The sequence below is a fragment of the Myxine glutinosa genome, chromosome 7 (assembly GCF_964187855.1).
Source record: "Myxine glutinosa chromosome 7, kmMyxGlut1.1, whole genome shotgun sequence".
NCBI classification, from domain to species: Eukaryota; Metazoa; Chordata; class Myxini; order Myxiniformes; family Myxinidae; genus Myxine; species Myxine glutinosa.
The window spans coordinates 16704123-16728779 of NC_136267.1; the positions used below are offsets into that span (position 1 = coordinate 16704123).

Sequence of the window (24657 nt, forward strand, 5' to 3'; positions counted from 1 at the left end):
CTGAGAAGTGCTGATAGTGAAATATTTTGATAGCGAAGGACATATTAGGTCTACAAGAGCTTCGCGTTGCTGTTGATGGGGTTTTTGTTGGGGGTCGATTTTTGAAACTTGCACCCATTGGTCAGACTACACCCACATCTGTTGCTTGTCTCCACCCACCATAGTGCCAAGGCAAAATGACATGGCCACCATATTGTTTTCCTGGTGGGCCTAATATATTCGGCCTGTATAGGCCTCTGCTGATTATACACTGCCCGGCTTTGTTGCGTCAGATTTACATTGGCTTTGTTTGTATCGCTTGAGCATGATCTATACATTTACACACATCTTTGTTCATAATTACCCTGAAAGTGACAACAGCTTCTCTCTCTTTTATAGTTTCCTTTTCCTAGTTTGAACTGAGAAGTACTGATAGGGAAGTTTTTTCAGAGTGAACGATATTTTTTTCCAACATGAATAATACCAGGTATAAATTGGCAAGCAGGTACCTATATTGTACCGATATCAGGTAAATTTGGTAACAAGTTGAACAGGTAAGGTGTTTTGTTGTTGTTACCATTTATTCACCGATTAGTGCAGTTTTTGGTTTAGTTACCGCATCTTCCATGATTGTTATCCTGATGGGTTTTCTGATTATAGGAAACCAAAACGGATCCACAACGGTGGAAGAGACCAACGACCCATCACCATTCTCCGGATGCAGACCTGCTCTCGGTGCAGCAATCACCGTCAATGTTCTCGCTCTCTTCCCATTCACCATGGTTGTTTTCCTTGTTAAACGTTATCGTGAAGAATGTTTGTAGAAACATCTTTAAGATGTGATAACAAAGTCATCAATGTGTTTCCATCTCTCCATATGTGTGTTTTTTATTATTATCAGAAAACATTTGTTTTTAGGAATGTTCAGGAAGTAGTAGTTAAAACATCAAGCAAAAAGGTGCCACTTGTTTGAATTGAAAATTGTGGGAATTATGCTTCAGCTCTACTCATTATGCTTCATTTTACTCTTTTTTGTGAAATTGTTGATTGTTTTCAGATATTATTTAGTTTTGTAATAATAAAGGACATGTTTGTGGGTTACAGCGTGCAGATGGAAAATAATCCATGGTCAAATGCACGTCCACAAACCAACATTGCACGATTTGGAACAATACAAGCTTCACATTATATTATTAACAACAATACAAGCTAAACATTATATTTTTAACAACAATACAAGCTAAACATTGTTATTAACAATAACATTAGCTATACATTATATTACTTAGAACAATACAAGTATTACGTATTACATCTCCCAAACCCCGGTTACGGTGCACCTCAGACTCTCGAGAGGGAATGCGGCAGAAAGATTTGTATTTTGAGTGTTCTAATAAACCATGGTAAAACCACACCAATGCACTTGTAGAACAAAACAAGTAATTGCATTAATAACTCTCGCATACACAATAATAACACTATTTTTAAAAAGTACAATGAAAATGTCTCTTGCATCAAATGAACAATACATATGATGGTACCATCATTCCCCCAATGCTATCAAGGTAGTAAACTCACGATACGACAAACGCGAGTGGGATGTAACATTCCCCAAATTCCGTGCACGGATCTCCACGCTGGTTGAAGCTGTGCAGAACGACGAGAACAGGCAGGTATCGGTACGACGGCGAACGAGGAGTTACGAGGTGAGAGGTCGATATGAGCCGATATGGGTATTGGGTATTGGGTATTGAGCCGATATATGGGTATTGAGCCGATACGTAAACCAACGGCAATCAACACGATGAGGTCGATATGGAAAAACAAGATGCACCAAGCGGACAGCCTCTTCCTCTTCGAGGACAAAATGGCATATAGGCCTGTAATGGAGGTGCTTGATTTCTCTCCCACAACTAGATGGTATTCATAGAATACCTACCCTGCGCAGTCAACTTGTTGCGAGCCAACTCTTCTGTTTTTGACATCATAAATTTATATTCTCTAATATAATTGTTGTATAGATCATGCTCAATACATTTCAACCTGATCAGACTGAGCATTGTCCCTGTCGAATTATGACATCATAATTATGGCACCAATGACATCATCGTTAACAACACCTATTCCCCATATGGAGTTCTTTACAATGAGCCATGTTTCAATTTTTTTCATGCAGTGGTTTTGGAGATATAGAGGTGCAACATTTTTCGGTTTTTCCAAGATGGCGCCTGTATCACAAGACCTATGACGTCATGATTATCATTAGAATATTCTCCAGGAGGAGCCGCTCCTATGGTGAAAATTTCGTTCCCATCAGACCAACAGTTGCTGAGAAAATAAATTCGCAATAATCAGATAAGTGTTGTACTTGTCGAATTATGATGTCATAACAAAGACACCGATTACATCATCATAAACATATTTTATTCCCCAAAGGGAGTACTTGACAATGAGCCATGTTTCAATTTTTTCCATGGAGTGGTTTGGGAGATATAGAGGTGCAACTTTTTCGATTTTTTCCACTTCGATACATTATATTACTTAGAACAATACAAGTAATACATTATATTACTGTAGAACAATACAAGCTTTGCATTATATTACTGAGAACAATACAAGCTATACATTATATTACTTAGAACAATACAAGTAATACATTATATTACTATAGAACAATACAAGCTTTACATTATATTACTGAGAACAATACAAGTTATACATTGTATTATATAGAACTATACAAACTAAACATTATATTATTAATAACAATACAAGCTATACATTATATTACTTAGAACAATACAAGTAATACATTATATTACTGTAGAACAATACAAGCTTTGCATTATATTACTGAGAACAATACAAGCTATACATTATATTACTTAGAACAATACAAGTAATACATTATATTACTATAGAACAATACAAGTTATACATTGTATGATTTGGAACAATACAAGCTATACATTATATTATTAATAACAATACAAGCTATACATTATATTATTAATAACAATACAAGCTATACATTATATTACTATAGAACAATACAAGTTATACGTTGTATTATATAGAACAATACAAGCTAAACATTATATATTTAATAACAATACAAGCGATACATTATATTACTCAGAACAATGCAAGCTATCCATTATATTACGATAGAACAATACAAGTTATACATTGTATGATTTGGAACAATACAAGCTATACATTGTATTATATAGAACTATACAAACTAAACATTATATTATTAATAACATTACAAGCGATACATTATATTACTATAGAACAATACAAGCTATACATTATATTACTCAGAACAATGCAAGCTATACATTATATTACTATAGAACAATACGAGTTATACATTGTATGATTTGGAACAATACAAGCTATACATTGTATTATATAGAACTATACAAACTAAACATTATATTATTAATAACAATACAAGCTATACATTATATTACTATAGAACAATACAAGTTATACATTGTATGATTTGGAACAATACAAGTTATACATTGTATTATATAGAACTATACAAACTAAACATTATATTATTAATAACAATACAAGCTATACATTATATTACTATAGAACAATACAAGTTATACGTTGTATTATATAGAACAATACAAGCTATACATTATATTTTTAATAACAATACAAGCGATACATTATATTACTCAGAACAATGCAAGCTATACATTATATTACTATAGAACAATACTAGTTATACATTGTATGATTTGGAACAATACAAGCTATACATTATATTATTAATAACAATACAAGCTATACATTATATTACTATAGAACAATACAAGTTATACGTTGTATTATATAGAACAATACAAGCTAAACATTATATTTTTAATAACAATACAAGCGATACATTATATTACTGAGAACAATACAAGTTATACATTGTATTATATAGAACAATACAAGCTATACATTATATTTTTAATAACAACACAAGCGATACATTATATTACTGAGAACAATACAAGTTATACATTGTATTATATAGAACAATACAAGCTATACATTATATTTTTAATAACAATACAAGCGATACATTATATTACTGAGAACAATACAAGTTATACATTGTATTATATAGAACAATACAAGCTATACATTATATTTTTAATAACAATACAAGCGATACATTATATTACTGAGAACAATACAAGTTATACATTGTATTATATAGAACTATACAAACTATACATTATATTTTTAATAACAATACAAGCGATACATTATATTACTGAGAACGATACAAGTTATACATTGTATTATATAGAACAATACAAGCTATACATTATATTTTTAATAACAATACAAGCGATACATTATATTACTGAGAACAATACAAGTTATACATTGTATTATATAGAACAATACAAGCTATACATTATATTTTTAATAACAATACAAGCGATACATTATATTACTGAGAACAATACAAGTTATACATTGTATTATATAGAACTATACAAACTATACATTATATTTTTAATAACAATACAAGCGATACATTATATTACTGAGAACAATACAAGTTATACATTGTATTATATAGAAAAATACAAGCTATACATTATATTTTTAATAACAATACAAGCGATACATTATATTACTGAGAACAATACAAGTTAGACATTGTATTATATAGAACAATACAAACTATACATTATATTTTTAATAACAATACAAGCTATACATTGTACGATTTGGAACATTACAATTTGGAGCAATATTTCAGGAAAAAAAGAATAGATAATTTGAAGGTGGGTTTGGGGTGGATTAACAGGGGTAGAAAAGATAAAGGTTTTGGATGGGGGAAGATATGAGAGGATAATGGAGATGACCAGCCTCTCCTAGGCGGGCCTTTGCCGTATGTGTCCATGGAGCGTGAATTCTAGCCGGCTAATGTTTTGCTCGGTCGGCGGTTGTTATAAACGTTAGGGATGGCCACAGGGGGTATCACGAACAGGTGAAATTAATCTTAATCCCCACCACTAATTAACACAGCACCTGTATGGTGCGCACGTAAACACAGCCTACGTTTTCCCTACTTATTACATCAAAATGCTCCTACATGTCACACGGTCCATACTATATCCTATTCCATCCTACATTTCCTACGGTATTCTCTTACCTACCCCCATAAACGTAACAGTATTCACTCGGCTTTCTTTCTTATCGGACCCGATTTCCACTATTAGCAAATGTAAAGAAAATGTATGATTCGCTGCTCTAGCTCCGACACCACCTGAGATTGATGAGCAAAGAAAGACGATAAATAATTATAGAGACTGCGGCCCTAATCCTGCACAAATTAGGCCAACAGACAGGTATCATGTTTTCCTCACAATGAGGTTGATGTCAATGTCAATTGGGCTGAACTCGGTGCATTTGTCTGTCCTGTCGATGTAGATATTTGTTCTGCTTTAGCAGTTTAGATGAGTTGGATCAGACTATCCGTGCACAGGTGACCTTGAGTCTCTCTAAGGTCTAAACGGACAGTTTCAGACTTCCCATTAAAATCTGGATGAAGTACTTGTCCTTCCTGGTAATGACTCGGAAGGGGTCGTGGTCGGTAGGTTGCAGACAAGCCCTGACAGTGTCGTCACGTACAATAACGTGGGGACAAGGCGAAAAATATTTGTCCAGATATCTGCTGAACTCAGGTGGAGATGTGACGTACCTCACTCATTGTCCTTCGTAGTCTGGATATCAACGACAGCAGGTACTCCCAAATCAAGAAGCTTTCAATATAAAACAAGTACAAAAAGTTTTAATTAAAACAAAAGCCGCGTCGATGTTACACAATGCCTAGATGCAGCTGTGCCTATAACGTCGATGTTATAGGCACAGGACATTCCTATTGATTCGATTACTTGATGTTATTTTTGTGCAAAGTGAAAATATATCGAATTTTTAATATATCTCGGCATTTTCCCGTCTGTTATTTCAGGCGGTGTATGACTGACCATGCCGCGATTTAAAAAATATATATCTCGGCAATTTCCCGTGTGTGGCGACACGTGAACGAAGCTATGCTCCTCTCTCCACATTATTGTGACGACGTATAAATTAAATATTTCATCGTGACGATTGTCATCAAATGGACGAATTTTTTATATATCTCGGCATTTTCCCATCTGTTATTTTGGGCGGTGTATGACTGACCATGCCGCGATTTAAACAAAATATATATATCTCGGCATTTTCCCGTCTCTTATTTCGGGCGGTGGATGACTGACCATGCCGCGATTAAAAAAAAAAAATCTCAATGGACTTGAAGTTACAGGCCTTTGAGAATTCATTTCGTTCTATAAAGGGCAACTTTCATCGAATTTTCTTCCCGTTTTTTTTCAACCGAGTCTAAAACTATGTTAGCGACTGTGAAAAATGGAATGATATATCGAATTTGATTTGAAATAAAACTGTGCGAGAGAGGAAGACACCACGGGCCTACAAAACAGGCCTCAAAGCTATGCGAGTTAATAAAATGGTGGATATTTGTTTATATGAAGCCTCTCCCAAAATGGGTGGAGCTTTGAGGTTTTGTCTTCTCTGCAACAACAACAACAACAACAGCAGCAGAGGGCACTCTATGAGCGGCGTCTGCGACGCGGCTAAAAACATCCGACGAGGGTGGGATTCGAACCCACGTGTGCAGAGCACAATGGATTAGCAGTCCATCGCCTTAACCACTCGGCCACCTCGTCACCTGTGCGATGTGTGGATGAAGCACACAGGTGTATGACACAGGCCAAATGTCCTCCTGTGTCCAGCTAGCTATCGCTCACCAAGCCAGCCGTTCCTTATCAACGGTTTCCAATGGAGTGCTTGCTCGAATGCTTAAGCCGCTTGGCGAGCGCTTTTTAAGAACCTTGGTACCTGAACACACCTAAACGTTCCTTGTCTTACTGTCAAAACCCCCATTGAAGGAAAGATCCAGGAAATTCCGTGTATATGAATAAAAATATAATTGAATATTTTCTTCCCCGTTCGAAATCTCGAGAATGTACGTTGAGTTGAGCAAGGTTGTTTGAGTGTTCAAACGAACGTGTGACGTCCCCGCTACGTAAGACGTTGGGTATTTGAGTGTTCAAACGAACGTGTGACGTCACCGCCACGTGTGGATCATCGATGAGGTCGATTGCGTTCAATCATTATGATTGATTAAGTTAATTGATTATTATAACATCGGTTACATTAATTACACCTAAATATCAATCAACATCGTATTTAACAACAACAACAATTACAACCACATCCACATCGCACTCTTCCGGTACAGTGTTGGTGAAGGAAAGTTTTGGTGTGGCGTATCCGAGGATCGCGATTTAATAACTGCAGTATTTAAATAAACAAACGACTTATTAACGTCATTAGACGTTGAAACACCGACGTGAGTGTGAAGAATCGAAACAACCGAGTTTTAAACGTCATTAAATTAAACGTTCAAACACCAAGGTGAGTGAAGAATCGCGGATACAAAAGAAGCAGGAAGAGAGAGTCGAAGGGACGGAGAGACGAACATGGCGACTCAGTCGGACACGCAGGCGTCGATGTCAAGGTTTGTGTGAAGGAAGAAGAACGTGTTTGTATTTGTGTGTGTTTGTATTTATGTGTTTGTGTGTATGTGTATTTGTGCATGTAATTGTGTGTAAGTATACGTCGTCGTGCGTGCGTACCTCTGTTGGTGTATGCGTTTTTTTTTTTTTTTTTTTTTTTAATATATATATATATATATTTTTTGGTTACAAATGGGAGGCAGGATCGATCCATGTTATCGTGTTTCAAGTTGGTTATTATTGCTCCATTCATGTTTTTTTTTTTGTTTGTTTTTAAACCATATTTTCCAAAATGTATGTAGGCTCCTTCCATTTTACGGAGTGATCGTCGTTCTTTGAATCCTGTAATGACATGGGCATCCCTCATGCCTACATACTGGAGCTCCAGTATCAAAAACATGAACAGAGGTTGATAATGTTGGTCACATGATGGACTTTCGTCTGACAAAATATACCTTCAAAGTGACATGGCAAGTGTGACCGCCATCATAAGTTGTAACATCCAACCTTTGGTGTTCTGCTGCATGCTCTCGTCTGCTGTGGCCTTGTTGCATCACACTGCACGTTAACCCTTCCTATCTTCTCTTGCGCTCCAGACTGGCTACGTCGGTGGCCCGTGTGAGGGAATGGCTGTACCAGCGCCGCTCCGGAGTGCGTCCGTGGTCCACGTTCATAGACCAGCGACGCTTCACCCGGCCAGGGGATTTTGGCGTTTGGTGTCGACGCCTGGTGGCAAATTTTGAGCATTTCCAGAGCAACTATGTGTTCATTTTTCTTGGGCTTCTTGTGTACTGCGTGTGAGCAAATGTATTCTCGATATGCCGCCCCTTGCATTAATTTCTTTCAAAGCTGCTTCGGGTTGTGCATTTTGCCATTTTGTAATCGTGGCATGTTTTGTGGAATTGTGATTTGTTTTGTTGCAGGCTGACATCACCTCTGTTGCTGCTCGCTCTTGCCGTTTTGTTAGCGAGCTGCTACCTGATTAGTCTGCGAGCTGCAGGACAGCACTTATCGATCTTCGGTAAGAACTCCTGTGCATTAAAGAAGTTCTTGCTTGACGAGTTATCGCAACAGATCGGTATTTTGTCGACTGAGCAAACGGTAATATTGATATTTCCCATCTCGGGAGGCTGCATACTTGCACAGGATATCAACTAGTAAGCTCTCACTGGCCACTTATAATAGCAGGCCAGTGATGAATATCTTCGATTTGGAAGCATGACCTCATTTAGGTAAGAGCTGCAAGAGGTACAACATTTCACATTTTAACAGTATTTCATTATGTGAACTACAGGCCCCTACAATAGATTTGTGAGCTAGTTCCCGATATAATTGTTCGGTTTTGAAAAGGAAAATGCAATGTTTGTGTGAGGTATGCTTGTTTTTGACGTCCCATAAACGATGTTTTGCTAGGCCGTGAGCTGACTGTCGCACAGCAGTACGGAGCTGCAGCCGCCACTTCTTTCCCGTTGTTCTGGCTCGCAGGGGCCGGTTCCGCCGTCTTCTGGGTGCTCGGTACGATGAGTCAAATATTTGCTTTCGTGCTGAACAATTTTACGAGTTTGCTACACTTTTTTAGCTTTCACGAGCCTCGATCTTGTATTAAAAAAAAAAAACACGATGTGCCATGATTTTATTCTCGCTGAAGGTGCCATTTTTTCCTTCAGGAGCCACTGTGTTCGTAATTGGAGCTCACGCCTCCTTGCACGAGGTTGACCAATCGGACTTTGAAGAATTGGATATGGAGGGAGTTTGACACGAGCGGACGTCACTCGCTCTTTATTTAACATCTGCTTTTACGTGCTCTGCATTTCCACACCATGTGACCCCCTTCAAATCTACCCCAAAGCTTCATTCTATAATCTTTTTCCACAGTGTACAATTGTGGACTTGTATCATCAAAGTGGAAAAGCAATCTGGAACGTATCTTGTGCTATTGTGTTCAAGGTGTATTAGCAGGGGTTGGAAAAGAGGGTTAAGAGTATTTATGGCCTGGAAATGATCAGGTTTGCTTTTATCAGGGGTTGTTTTGTTTGGTGAGGAAAGGCCACAGTGATTGCTGTTACAACTAATTCCACTTCGATGCTTTCTCTACTATTGCATTTCCAATTGGATACACCGAGAGGAAAGCAACGTGTGCCATTACAAGCATATTATGGCTTTCTTTCAATTGGAGAAATATTCAATTTTCTGCACTTTTAAAAGCATTCTTTTGTGCTTTGATTTCTGTAAATGATGTGAAATAAATAAGTTGATACATTTTCTCTGGATGTGATACTGCCGAGGAACATCAAATGCTGAATATAAAAACCCAGACTGTAATGATGGTGGCACATATGACGTCATAGTTATTTGTTGGTTGCTTGTCCTTCCTGGGTTTGGCAAACCAAGCGGACAAATTGATAGATTTGGCAAACACTATCAAGACTAATGGAATTTGCATGACGTCCTATTTCTACATAAATTCCAAAATGGTTGCCCGATGTAATTTGCTCAGCAGGGATGGGATTGCAGTCTCTTTACACTTGAGCTCTTCATTTCTCTGGTGTTCTGCAGATCTTGGAGTTTGTCATTGTGGAAGTGGACCACTCGGTCACATTCTCATCATGAGAAAGGTAAAGAAATCTATAATTGCTGCAGACATCAACTCGTGTTCTTCAATTTTGTTCACAAATCCCAATTTTAGTTTCCGTCATGCTCTCTACAATGGGCACTTGCTCCTCCACTCGATACAGGATAGATGCTCTGGATATCAGAGGTCAGGGATGTCTCTTGCAGACATTTCTGAAGCATTTGACTAACATAGAGTTATCGTCACTGAGCTTTCTGCCAATGGGATTTGCCTGCCGAGTAAATTTCCTCCAAGTAAGAAAAGCGTTTCCCCCTCAAGACCCCCCCCCCTTCCCATGCCTCCTCCCCCTCAAGCCCTCTCCCTCCCACACATCTCCCTGCTCTCAAATGTGTGCTCTCAAGTGTTTGTGTGCTTCCCCTTCTCTCCCCATCTTGTCTTCCGCTCCCTCTTTTTATATATTTTGTCTGTCTGGTTGATTTGGTTTTTTTTTTTTTTTTTTTTTTTTTTTTTTTTTGTATACAATATCGAGGCTCGTGAAAGAGCGAACATTAATCACACAGAAAGACAAACCGACACATAAAACATATAACATAGGGAGCGGTAGACAAGATGGGGAGAGAGGGGGAAGGACACAAACACAACATTTGAGAGCAGGGACCGAGAGACATGGAGACATCGAGAGATCTGAGAGAGGGCGAGGGCTTTGGGGGGGGGGGCGTGGGAAGGGGGCAGTGGGAGAGGTATAAAACATATGGACACTGCCAGGACTTCCAGGAAAGAAGTTGGAATTTCAAACAAGGTGGATCTGGGGTGAATTAGCGGGGGTAGAAAAGATCAAGGTTTTGGATGGGGGAAGATAAGAGATGGTGGTGAACAGCTGTTTTAAAGACCTGGAGGGAGGAGTGGGATTGAAGGGAGTGAGGGAGTTTGTTCCAGAGGCGGGAGAAAAGAGGAATGAAAGAGTGAAGGTGAGCGGAGAGCCGAGATTTCGGCAGTTTAACCATCAGAGGGTTGCTGGCAGATCTTGTGCGACCTGTAGGAATATTTGGGGGACAGAGCACAGAGAGAGCTGGGGGTGCAAGGCCGGAGAGGAGTCGGTAGAAGACAGAAAGACCACCTACCTGCCTGCGGTGAGTGAGTGAAAGGCCCTCAGAGATAGCTTCATCGCGGGAGATTCCAATAATTCTGAAAGCTTTGGTTTCAACAGCGTGAAGCCGAGCTAGGTGTGAGGCAGGAGCACCGGCCCATAGGGGAGAACAGTATTCCATTGAGCTGCGGATGAAAGCCTTGTATGTGGTGAGGAGCTCAGGTGTGCCGAGGAAGGACTTCGCACGACGGAGGATGCCCAGTCGGCGACTGGCTTTGGAGGCCAGCTTGGAAATGTGGTTTTCCCAAGAAAGATCATGGCAGATAGTGAGACCCAAAATCTTGAGCGACAGAACTTCTTGGAGAGGATTGTTGAGAAAGTAGATGGGAGGGTTGTCCAGTCGATCTTTTCGGAGAGACATAGTAAGAGTGTGAGATTTGTCAGGATTGAAAGACATGTTCCACTTGTTTGACCAGTCTGTGATTTTGTCCAGGTCTTCAGAGAGTGAGGAGGCAGCAGACTGCCGATCTGAGGGAAGAGGAATGGAGCGGCAGAGAGTGGAGTCATCAGCAAAGAGATAGAGAGGATTTTCGAGAGAGTCAGAGAGATCATTGATGAAGACCAGAAAAAGCACGGGGCCCAGAACACTGCCTTGGGGAACTCCAGCCTGAACAGGAAGAGGAGATGAGAGAAACCCATTCAGGGCCACACGTTGACGACGACTAGAGAGGAAGTCCGCCAGCCATGCGTGGAGATTTCCATGGATACCAAAAGAGGAGAGTTTGGTGAGCAGAGCGGGGTGCCAGACCGTGTCGAAGGCACGTGATATGTCGAGGGAGACAGCTCTAATTTCCTGTTTGGCATTGAGGACCTCCATCCATTGTTGAGACAGCAGAAGCAGCATGTCCAGAGTAGAGTGACCTGGTCTGAAACCAAATTGATGATCAGAGATCAAGCCATTGGAGAAGAGGAAAGATTTCATATCAGAAGCAATGATGGATTCCATGACTTTGCTGATAATTGGGAGAAGGCTGATTGGTCTGTAGTTGCTAGGATCTGTTTTTGCACCTTTTTTGTGCAAAGCGGTGATGTTGGCTGATTTCCAAGCAGATGGCAGTTGACCTTGAGCAAAAGAGAGGGTGAAGAGAACAGAGAGAGGGTGAGATAGAGCAGCAGAGCAGGATTTTAGGACCCGTGGGCTGATGCCGTCGGGTCCAGTTGCAGAATCAGAGTCGAGGGTTGACAGAAACTTTTCCACCTTGTCAGGAGGAAAGGACACGGAGTCCAGGAGCAGCAGGGTACGACTGGGTATGGTGGGTACAGAGAGGGATGGGTTTGGGACACAAGATTTAGAGGCAAACACAGAGTTGAGGCATTCAGCTTTTTCACGTGCGGAGTCAGCTGTGTAGCCGTTTGAGGTAAGGGAGGGGATGGAGGGGGAACAAACACCAGAAACGGATTTGACCAGACGCCACCAGGATTTGGAAGAGGGAGACAGATAAGAGAGTTCGGTCTTGAGAACGGAGAGATATTGTTTCCTGGCTCTCCTGAGGGTGGACACACACTTGTTTCGGGCTTTGTGAAAGGAAATGAGATTTCCTTCCGTTGGATTTGCTTTCCAGGAGACGAAGGCAAGTTGTTTCTGGGCAACAGCCTCACCACAAGATTCTGTGTACCATGGGCGGGAGGAAGGGTATGACAACTGAAGACGAGATGGGATAAATCTGTGCATGAGAGAGAGCAATTTACTTTGGAAGAATTCCCAGGATGAGTTGATGTCAGAGGTGGTAGAGATGGGAGACCAGTCCAGATGATTGATGGCTGCTTGAAGACCGTGCCAGTTGGCCTGAGTGAAATGCCAGACTCGTCGACGCTGAGCAGGCTCCCTGAGGATGGTCAGAGAGATGTCCACTTTAACAAGGACATGATCAGATGTTCCGATCGGAGCAGAAGAAGAGCAGCAGACATTTTCAGGGAAGTTAGTCATAACCAAGTCCAGAAGAGAAGATGTTCCGTTGACTGAGATCCGGGTCGGGAAATTGACAGATTGTGTCAGTCCCAGTGAGTCACAGAAGTCCTTTGCTGAGGAGCCATGGCTGGTGAGAGAGGTACCCACACCCAGCCAACTGGCATGATGACAGTTGAAATCACCACATATGAGGAAGAGAGAGTTGGGATGAGTAGATAGAAGTTGGTCCATATCATCAGACAGCGAGATGTAGATGGAGTCATCACTGTTTGGTGGACGGTACAACACACATATGAACAATAGGTGGGAGCGAAGGGGAAGCCGTAGCCAGAGGTATTCCTGGGGGTGAGGTGGAGAGAGTGCAGTGCAGGGCGAGTGAGGAAGAGAGTTTTTGATAAAGATAGCAACCCCGCCTCCAGGACGAGGCTCAGGTCTATCATACCGGAGGAGGGAGTAGCCCGGGAGAGATACTATGGAATCAGAGACATCATAAAGGAGGAAAGTTTCTGTTAAGCAGATCACGTCTGGTTTGACAGAAGCAACCTGTATGGAGAGATCGGTTAAGTTTGAACGAAGGCCCCGGATGTTTGAGGTCCATACCGTTAATGAAGAGGAAGGGGGAGCATCAGATACAGAACAGGGGGGAGGAGGGGTAGGGTAAGATGTGGAAGAGGTGGAAGAGGTAGGGAGAGCTGTTGAAGGTGTGTCAGAGATTTCAGGATAGCTCGGAGAAAGGGAAGGATGGGGCGGACAAAAGGTTTGATGGTGATTGGGTGAGCCACAATGAGGTGTTATTTGAGGAGGGGGAAGAGCGAGGCAGAAGGTTGGGGGAGATGGAGGTGAGAGTTTGAAGGGGGAAGAAGCGGGGAGGACGCTTTGAGGAGGGGGAGTGAGCGGGGGGAAATTGAGAAGCAATGAGGGTGGGGAGATTTGAAGGGGAGGGGTGAGGGGGGAGTTTGGGAGGGAAGGGACAAGGGGAGGGATTTGAAAGGGATGGGATATGGGGGAGATTTGGAGGGGAGGGGTGAGGCAGGATTCTAGGAGGGGAGGGGCGAGGGGGCGTCTTGGCGGGGAGGGGTGAGGGGGTAGTTTAGGAGGGAGGGGGCAAGGGGGGAGATTTGAAAGGGATGGGTGATGGGGAAGATTTGGAGGGGAGGGGTGATGGGGAAGATTTGGAGGGGAGGGGTTATGGGGAAGATTTGGAGGGGAGGGGTGAGATTGGATTTTTGAAAGTGTACGATTTATGGGAAACGAACATTTATTGCAAAATGAGTTTCTTGTGACCTTCGAGTTAAAAATACGTTTAAGGACGCTGGATGGAGGATGGAGTGCAGGAGAGTTTAGGGAATGTAGAACAAAGGCACTATAGGAGATGGATATTTTTTTTGGGATGAATTGATTTGGTGAGCAAGTCGAAAGCAGCCTTTTAAAGAAGAAGAAGAAAAAGGTGTTATAAAATATGACGGAATACATAACTTGAGGGGAAAGTGTAGACATTGAAGGTTAATGAGTGAAAACTATCTGGGGAAATGGGGGAGAAACACGTGGTCGAAGAACGAACGAACGAATAAGAATGAATAAACGAATGAGAACAGAGAAGGAAATGTTTTTTTTTTTTTTTTTTTTTTTTTTTTTTTGAGTTGAGATTTACACAAGGAAGTAGGCTATGGGTGAAAAGACTGGGAATACAGAGAACGAAAGTTATTGGATCACAAACGACGGACCACTGAGAGAAAAACAAAGCCTCAAGGTTGTACAGTGCACACTGTACAAGGCCTTGCTCGCGACACGGCAAACAGACGATCAATTTATGAAAGATAAACACCGAGAAACAACCAAAGTTGCACACAATAACTTCACGCGCCGAAAGATAAGTACAGTTTCGACAAAATACAATTGTGAACAGACTTAACTTCGAAAAACGTGGAGACCGTGTGGAGCTTCGAAAATCCCAGCCGCCGTCTCCAAGATCTCGCGAGATCTCGCGAGAAGTAAATCTCGTTTGTGAAGTAAATGTCAGCTTTCACGAGCCTCGATTCAGTATACTAAAAAAAATAACGGATAGTCACTTTTTTGTGCACAAAATGAATCTAAGCTGCATCTAAGAGAATTAGTTAGGATTCATTGGGGTAGAAAAGATCAGTAACCTCAGGTGTCCTCAATGGGAAGCCATCCATTTCTGCGAGTTTCCCCTGAAATGTTAAATAGTTTGTATTGTGCTCGTTGAGATCAAGTTTTAATTGGTGCACAGTCACGTTCAAGGTTACAGTAAGAGTAGAACGGGTCTTGATTTGAGTGTGGGGTGGTAACAGGAAGGAAGTCAGGATAATGTTCCTCTGGAGGGGTTTGGGAGGGTTTGTTAAGACGGATTGATCATGGAGTGTGGTTGGTTGAGTATTTACCTCCGCCACCAAAAGTGGACGGAGGTTGTTTTCACCTGTCTGTCTGTGAACAAGATATCTCAAAACGTTGTGGATGGATTCGGACGAAATTTGGCAGAGGTAGCGTATGTGGACAAAAATACACAAATACATAGCTTTGGCGAGGACAAAATGATTAGATTTTGATTTTGATTGGATGATTTTGATTAATTGTGATTTTTCTAGTGTACTCTGGGATACAAAGCGTAAACTGATCACCTGGCGGAGGTATGCTCTACTGAGTCGTTCTAGTTTATTGTTGTGGTGCAATGCCAGTGTGGTTGGTTGAGTATTTTATTGTTGTTGCAATGCCTTGGTGGTGCATCGTTTGATTGTGAATTTTTTTTCTGAGATGTTTTGGTTTAAATGTGGAGGTGGCACATTTGAAACTTGTTGTAGCAAGTTGGTGGTGAGATGTTTTTGTTTAAATGTGGAGGTGGCACATTTGAAACTTGTCAAGTTGGTGGTGAGATGTTTTTGTCAGGGGATGGGTGATTGGACAAGCTATGACATGGGTGTTCCGGTGGCATCAATGGAGTTTGTACCTCTATCAAGGTGGTGTTGGAGAGGAAATGTTTTTGTTTCAGCATGGAGATTATTTATGTTGGTAAGTTGGGTGCAGCCAGTGATTGTTTATTTTACTTATTTATTTTATGCCTCTGCCAACAAAGTCGCCGGGAGCATTTTTTTTTTCTGGCTGTCCGTCCTCCCGTGATAGGTTTTCATTTCTGCAATAACTTGAGAATGGCTGGAGGGATCCAAGTAAAATTTGGTACAAGTGTGTATCATGATGCAAGGATGAACTGATAAAATTTTGGGGTTGAAGTCAAAGGTCAGTGTTATGTTAAAAAAAAATTTTTTACCAAGCTTACTTGTGAACCAGTGATGGGATTTTGACCAAACTTGGTACAAGTATATATTACAATGCAAAGATTAACTGATTAGATTTTGTGTATAAATTAAAGGTGTATCATGACATGTAAAAATATGATTCTTGAAAACGGCTGAAAGTTTAAAATCAAACTTTGTACAAGTATGTATAATGTAATAATGTGGGCAGAGCTGTTGAGCGGGAGGCTCGTTTTGTCTATCGTGCACTGTTGGACAACATATTGGTCATCGTCGCAGAGTGCTGTTCTAGTTTTGTATTTGAAGTTTTTAATTTTTTGGGGATTATGGTAGGTGCCCAACTTGGTGTTTCGGGATATTGTTGATAGTGTTTCGGGATAAACTGTTTGTAATTTGTGATTGGGAATTCCTTTATTTTTATTTTTTGTTGACTAAACTTGGTGTTTGTTAATGCTTTTGTATTGAGTTTTTGTTGACATTAGCTGTAGTTGTACGTTTTTCATGCAAGGGTCAAGTGTGATTCCAATTACTTTGGAGTTTTATTGAAGTTGTACATTGTGATTGTTGGGTGGTAGTTGGATTCATGTTTGTTAGATTTGATTCATTCATTCATGTTTGAAAATCCCGGTCGATCGCTGAATTAACGCCAGGGGGGTTGACTCAGCCTGTCATCCTTCCGAGGTCGGCTAATTGAGTACCAGTTCACTGGTAATTCCCTGTTTGTCGCTAAAGGCGGCAAAAAGGGTTGGCGTCAGGAAGGGCATCCGGCCGTAAAACATTGCTTCAAAAAGGGGACCAAAAAACAACAACAACCACGGTTCCCGAAAAAGGCCAACCCCCGCTTGTGGGGAAAAATGGCCTCTAAAGGTGGTTTTATTCATGTTTGAAAATTGATGTGACCTTTTGACCTCATAGTTTTCCCAATCTAGCGAGGCACTACGCAAATGCTGTTAAATTGTCGTCAATCAGATGAAAATGGATTTTGGAAGTTTGACCTTGAGTTGACCTTTTCACCACAAATAGTTTGTTTCACAATTCAGTGACGATATACAAATGCTGTTCACTTTCATGGCGATTTTATAAATTTGACCTCGATCAATAGGCTTCTCAATTGTGGCGACCTCTAAAACTTTAAGTTTCATGACTATCGGCTTGGAATTGTGACCTGTGGGTGACGGACAGGATAACGAGAAAAGGCGTCATGCAGAGCATGGTACTTGCAAAATCCATCCCCCCAAAAAAGGTCGCCATTGATCCATCAAATTGTCCATTTCATAAATGAAAATTGACGATCTTGATCAAAGCTTGGGTCAACAGGATAAAGTGACGATTTTTCAGATGGAAATTGATTTTAGAAGTTGGACCTAGAGTTGATCTTTAACCTTTTGACCTCAAATGGTTGGTTTCCCAATTCAGTGATACGTTATGTAATTGCTATTTAATTTTCAAGTCAATAAGATGAAAATTGATTTTGGAAGTTCGACCTTAAAAATCGTTGGGTCCTTTATTTAGTGACTCGATATGCAAATGCTGTTTAATGTTCAAGTCAACAACAAAAAAAAAAACCACCTTTAGAGGCCATTTTCCCCCGCAAGCGGGGGTTGGCCTTTTTCGGGGACAGTGGTTGTTGTTTTTTTTTTTTTGGTCCCCTTTTTGAAGCGATGTTTTACGGCCGGATGCCCTTCCTGCCGCCAACCCTTTTTGTCGCCTTTTTACGACAAACAGGGAATTACCAGTGAACTGGTACTCAATTTGCCGACCTCGGAAGGATGACAGGCTGAGTCGACCCCCCCCCCCCCCCCTGGCGTTAATTCAGCGATCGACCGGGATTCGAACCTGGGATCCTAAGCTGGCACCCTAGCCGCTAGCCCAACACCAGGGTCTTAATGTTCAAGTCAAAAAAAACCACCTTTAGAGGCCATTTTTCCCCGCAAGCGGGGGTTGGCCTTTTTCGGGCACCGTGGTTGTCGTTTTTCGGTCCCCTTTTTGAAGCAATGTTTTACGGCTGGATGCCCTTCCTGCCGCCAACCCTTTTTGTCGCCTTTTACGACAAACAGGGAATTACCAGTGAACTGGTTCTCAAATGTGTCAATCTGGTTCTGGTTGTTCTGGTTGTTGACTGGTTCTTAATGTTCAAGTCAACCAACCAACCAACATGCATTTTAAGGCCATTTTCCCTGCTAGAGCGGGGGTTAGCTTTGCGGTCCCCATGACAATCTTCTCCATTTTGCCCTATTTTCTGCATCTCTCCTTGTTAACCCCCTTGCCCGCATTTCTTCTTCCACCATCTTTAGCCAAGTCTTTCTCGGTCTTCCCCGTCCTCTACTGCCTTCTACATTCATTTCCATCACTCTTCTCAACCAGTCACTTTCATCCTTTCTCAACACATGACCAAACCATCTCAACCTGTTCCTCTTCACAGCATGCCATTTTAGAAATTTGACTTCCAGATGACCTTTGACCTCAATAGGCTTCTCGATTGTGACTACCTCCACAACTTGGTGACGTTTCACGATGGTTGGTTTAGAATTGTGACCTGTAGGTGAGTGACAAACAAACAAGAAGCTGCCATGCAGAGCATCATACTTGCAAAATCCAACCCCCCTGAAAGGTTGCAAATGATCCAGAAAATTGTCCATTTAATCAAAATTGACTGTCTTGATCAGCTTCGGGTCAATAGGATGAAATTGATAATTTTAGAAGTTTGACGTAGTGTTGACCTTTGACATCAAAATAGTTTGTTTCCTAATTCAGTGAGGCACTATGCAAATGCTGTTAAATTTTCAGGTCAATCGAATGAAAATTGATTTTGGAAGTTTGACCTTGAGTTTACCTTTAACCTTTTAATCTCTGTTTCCCAATTTAGTGACCATATACAAATACTGTTCAACTTTCAAGTCAATCGGATGAAAAATGGCACTTTTAGAAATTTGACCAATAGGTGTCAATTGGGACGATCTCCACAACTGAGTTTCATAAGTATTGGTTTAGAATTGTGACCTGTAGGTGAGTGACAAAGACAAACAGACAGAATAACAAATGCAACCGACCAATATACTTGAAAAATCGAAGATTTTGCAAATGATAAAATGTCATTCATTATTCACAAACTCTGAAGTCACTCGGTCAACTTTCTTTTTTCTTTTTTTTCCCCTTCTTCCCCTGATCCCTTCATACCAAGTGTAACATGAATCGACAAACAATGGTCACGTGTCGTACATTTATTAACTAAGCATACAGGTCGTTTCATGGGTCCGTGCCATTTGCACTGATGGAAAGAGACCTGGTTGAACACGGAGACCATTTTACACATCCATATATAATATCCTCCCTTTTTAGACCAAAATTTCCAAGAGCAATATTTCCAATTAAAACAACAAAACGATGCAACAATATGTGTAAATGAAAACAAATGGCACTGGGGTAGACTGCTGTGGTCAGTAAGCAGATACGGCCGTGGATTATGCTGCCCCTTTATGTGTCGACATGAAAATAAAAGAGAAGTACAGATACATTCAAAGTACACCGCCCCCAGGCCAAATAATTAAATATCCTCCAGCGCGGCATTGCCGGGGTGCCTTCGGCACCCGGCAATACCGCAGTGCAGCTCATAGAGACTATTGGGAGGGAGAGGTGCACAATAATTGATTGATTAATTGCATAATTAAAATCAATAAAAGATTGTCATATTTTCTTAATTGGCTAATAGCATAACTAAACCACTCGTGCTTCATCCGAAGATGTAACTTTTAGAAATTTAATTTTAAAATGTCATTAATTAAAAAAATTAATAATTTATTAATTAATAAATAATTAATCGATTAAATGATTAATCAATAAATCAAAAATATGCTTTATAGCCACATCACTTGGTCACTGTCGTGTCCAAATATTAGCTTCCTAGCTCAAAAGGTGCCTGAGATATTGCCCAGATGCTCTCTCTCATGCACAGATTTATCCCTTCTCGTCTTCAGTTGTCATACCCCTCCTCCCGTCCATGGTACACGGAATCTTGTGGTGAGGCTATTGCCCAGAAACAACTTGCTTTCGTCTCCTGGAAAGCGAATCCAACGGAAGGAAATCTCATTTCCTTTCACAAAGCCCGAAACAAGTGTGTGTCCACCCTCAGGTGAGCCAGGAAACAATATCTCTCCGTCCTCAGGACCGAACTCTCTTATCTGTCTCCCTCTTCCAAATCCTGGTGGCGTCTGGTAAAATCTGTTTCTGGTGTTTGTTCCCCCTCCATCCCCTCCCTCACCTTAAATGGCCACACGGCTGACTCCGCACGTGAAAAAGCTGAATGCCTCAACTCTGTGTTTGCCTCTAAATCTTGTCCCAAACCCATCCCTCTCTGTACCCACCGTACCCAGTCGTACCCAGCTGCTCCTGGACTCTGCCCTTTCCTCCTGACAAGGTGGAAAAGTTTCTGTCAACCCTCGACTGATTCTGCAACTGGACCTGACAGCATCAGCCCACGGGTCCTAAAATCATGTTCTTCCGCTCTTTCACTCCCTCTCTGTTCTCTTCACCCTCTCCTTTGCTCAAGGTCATCTTCCATCTGCTTGGAAATCTGCCAACATCACCGCTTTGCACAAAAAAGGTGCAAAAACAGATCCCAGCAACTACAGACCAATCAGCCTTCTCCCAATTATCAGCAAAGTCATGGAATCAATCTGCTTCAGATATGAAATCTTTCCTCTTCTCCAATGGCTTGATCTCTGATCATCAATTTGGTTTCAGACCTGGACACTCCACTCTGGACATGCTGCTTCTGCTTTCTCAACAATGGATGGAGGTCCTCAATGCCAAACAGGAAATTAGAGCAGTCTCCCTTGACATATCACGTGCCTTCGATACGGTCTGGCACCCCGCTCTGCTCACCAAACTCTCCTCTTTTGGTATCCATGGAAATCTCCACGCATGGCTGGCGGACTTCCTCTCTAGTCGTAGTCAACGTGTGGCCCTGAATGGGTTTCTCTCATCTCCTCTTCCTGTTCAGGCTGGAGTTCCCCAAGGCAGTGTTCTGGGCCCTGTGCTTTTTCTGGTCTTCATCAATGATCTCTCTGACTCTGTTGAAAATCCTCTATCTATTTGCTGACGACTCTACTCTCTGTCGCTCCATTCTTCATCCCTCAGATCGGCAGTCTGCAGCCTCCTCACTCTCTGCAGACCTTGACAAAATCAGACTGGGCAAACAAGTGGAACATGTCTTTCAATCCTGACAAATCTCACACTCTTACGATGTCTCTCCGAAAAGACCGACTGGACAACCCTCCCATCCACTTTCTGAATAATCCTCTCCAAGAAGTTCTGTCACTCAAGCTTTTGGGTCTCACTATCTGCCATGATCTTTCCTGGAAAAACCACATTTCAAATCTGGCCTCCAAAGCCAGTCGCCGACTGGGCATCCTCCGTCGTGCGAAGTCCTTCCTTGGCACACTTTAGCTCCTCACCACATACAAGGCTTTCATCCGCAGCTCAATGGAATACTGCTCCCCTCTGGGCTGGTGCTCCTGCCTCACACCTAGCTCGCGTTCGCGCTGTTGAAACCAAAGCATTCAGAATCATTGGAATCTCCCGCGATGAAGCTAACTCCAAGGGCCTCTCACTCTCACCGCAGGCAGGTTGGTGGTCTTTCCGTCTTCTACCGACTCCTCTCTGGCCTTGCCCCCCCAGCTCTCTGGGCTCTGTCCCGCAAATATTCCTACAGGTCGCACAAGATCTGCCTGCAACCCTCTTTTGGTTAAACTGCCAAAATCAAGACTCTCTGCTCACCTTCACTCCTTCATTCCTCTTTTCTCCCGCCTCTGGAACAAACTCCCTCACTCTTCAATCCCACCCTTCCCTCCAGGTTTTTAAAACAGCTGTTCACCACCATCTCTTATCTTCCCCCATCCAAAACCTTGATCTTTTCTACCCCTGCTAATTTCACCCCAATTCCACTTTTTGAAATACCAACTTCTGTCCTGGAAGTCCTTGGTGTCCTTGTGCTTTATACTTCTCCCTCCCCCCCCCCCCCCCTTTCTCATGCCTCCTCCCCCCGGGCCCTCTCCCTTCCACACATCTCCCTGCTCTCGGATGTTGTGTTTGTGTGCTTCCCCTTTTCTCCCCATCTTGTCTTCTGCTCCCTCTTTTTGTGTATTTTGTTTGTCTGGTCGATTTGTTTGTGAAGTAAATGTTAGCTTTCACGAGCCTCGATTCAGTATACAAAAAACAAAAAAGAAAAAAAAAAAAAAAAAAAAAAAGATTAATAATGAAAATAAATAAATAATAATCATAAAAAAATTAAATTGTTAATCAATTGGCTAATAGAATACATAGACCACCACCATTTCATCCGAATCTGTAACTTTAAAAAAATAATTAATTGTCATTCATCAAATTGATTAATCAATAAATCAAAAATACCGTTTACACCCAAATCACTTGGTCATTGTCATGTCCAAATATCAGCTTCCTAGCTCAAAAGGCACCTGAGATATTGCCCAGATGAGAAATAAAATAAATAAATGATTAAGAACGAAAATAAATAATAATCATAAATTTAAAAAAAAAAAAAATTGGCTCATAGAACACGTAAACCACCACCATTTCATCCGAATCTAACTAAAAATAAAATAAATTACTCATTAATCGAATAATTAATTGATTAGTCAATAAATCAAAAATAGCCGTTGCAGCCAAATCACTTGGTCAATGGCATGTCCAAATTTCAGCTTCATAGCTCAAAGGATGGCTGAGATATTGCCCGGACCAACAAGAAAGAAAACAAGAAAACGATAAAGAATAAATTTAATTTAATTATATAAATTTAAATAATTTAAACAAATAAATGCCCCCTTCGGTGCCCGGCAATGACGTTATGCAGCGCCTGGAGATGGCATAGGAAAGGAGCGGTGTACAAAAAACAGACAACTTTGAAGATGCAAAAGGTCGGGTGCTTGTTCTCTCTCACACATTGTGTCGCGGTAGAATGGTGGATCGAGTACGAGGTGATTCTTTCGATCTCCAGGACAAATGGAGCGTTCACAGAAGGTTTCAAGGCATCCGAGCCAACTGGAGTGGCCGTGACAATCGCTGGTAGTGGCGGGTTGAACTGTTCTGACTGTGATAAAGCGCGTGGGGCTGGTGTCGACGAATTTTGTGGCTGTCGTGCAGGTGATTCGGTAAGAGAGTGGATCTGGCTTTTCTGACGTCCACCGGCAACCACATTGCACCAGTGCCAAAGTTGCAGGTAAACACTGGACTTACAATGTTGGTACAGTGACTGTTGGGAAACTTATAGTGCAGTGACTCGGTGGATCATGTCGAGAAAGAGTGGCGTGTGAGCGTGCGCGCACACAAGATTATGATAACAGCTTAAAGTAGTAGGACGTCTGCGCATGCGCAAGATTGGAGGTCTCGTCTCTTCAAAGCTGTCCATGCGCGCTCGCTTTCGAAGTCAAGTAACTTTTCACAATTGTGTTTTTGTCGAAACTGTATCCTTCTCTCAGTGTATGTACCTATTGGGGTGTCTTTAATAGTATTCTTGGTGTTGGTTTTTCATACCTGTGTACAGAATCGTCGGTCTTTCGTATCGCGTATTCTGAGGCCTAAGTGTAGTACTAGGTAGGCTACCGTGTCCGACCTTGGCTTGAGGCTTTGTTTTTGTCTCAGCGGTTCTCTGATCGCGCTGCAATTACTTTCTGGTCTCTGATTTTCCCGGTCTTTTCACCCCATACTTCCTTGTTTTAAAATCTCATCAAAAAAAAAAAAAAAAAACATTTCCTTCCGTTCTTATTCATTTATTCGTTCTTATTTGTTCGTTCGTTCTCCGACCACGTTGTTTGTGATCACGTGATCACGTTAAAAAATGTCATCTGTCCCCTGAAGACCTGTATTCTGTCATATTCTATAACACCTTTTTCTTCTTCTATAAAAGGATGCTTTCGACTTGCTCACCAAATCTATTCATTCCAAAAAAAAATTCCATCTCTTGTAGTGCATCTTTCATTCATTCCCTAAACTCTCCGGCACTCCATCCTCCCTCCAGCGTCCTCAAACGTATTTTTGACTCGAATGTCTCAAGAAACTCATTTTGCAATAAATGTTCGTTTCCCATTAATCGTACTTTTCAAAATCCAATCTCACCCCTCCCCTCCAAATCTTCCCCATCACCCCTCCCCTCCAAA

The 24657-nt window shown here is 41.4% G+C and overlaps 2 protein-coding genes and 1 non-coding gene across 3 annotated transcripts in view; 2 read left to right on the plus strand and 1 right to left on the minus strand.

Annotated features, from left to right (window-relative positions):
- The window catches only part of LOC137431010 (uncharacterized), a 52458-nt gene extending 51061 nt beyond the window's left edge, over positions 1-1397 (plus strand). Inside the window, exon 6 of the mRNA XM_078781314.1 lies at positions 640-1397. Within this exon, the coding sequence (XP_078637440.1) occupies positions 640-803 (164 nt within the window). The 3' untranslated portion in view covers positions 804-1397. The remainder of the gene's footprint in view (positions 1-639) is intronic.
- A 5258-nt stretch (positions 1398-6655) lies between these two features.
- TRNAS-GCU (transfer RNA serine (anticodon GCU)) lies at positions 6656-6737 on the minus strand. The gene has a single exon. It is a non-coding gene; the product is annotated as a tRNA-Ser (tRNA).
- Positions 6738-7122: 385 nt separating this feature from the next.
- On the plus strand, positions 7123-9851 carry RABAC1 (Rab acceptor 1). Its single transcript, XM_068121868.2, has 5 exons — positions 7123-7591; positions 8186-8386; positions 8513-8610; positions 9003-9104; positions 9257-9851. Exons 1-5 carry the CDS (start codon positions 7554-7556, stop codon positions 9343-9345), a joined length of 528 nt encoding a protein of 175 aa, XP_067977969.1. The 5' UTR covers positions 7123-7553; the 3' UTR covers positions 9346-9851.
- The last annotated feature ends 14806 nt before the right edge of the window (positions 9852-24657 follow it).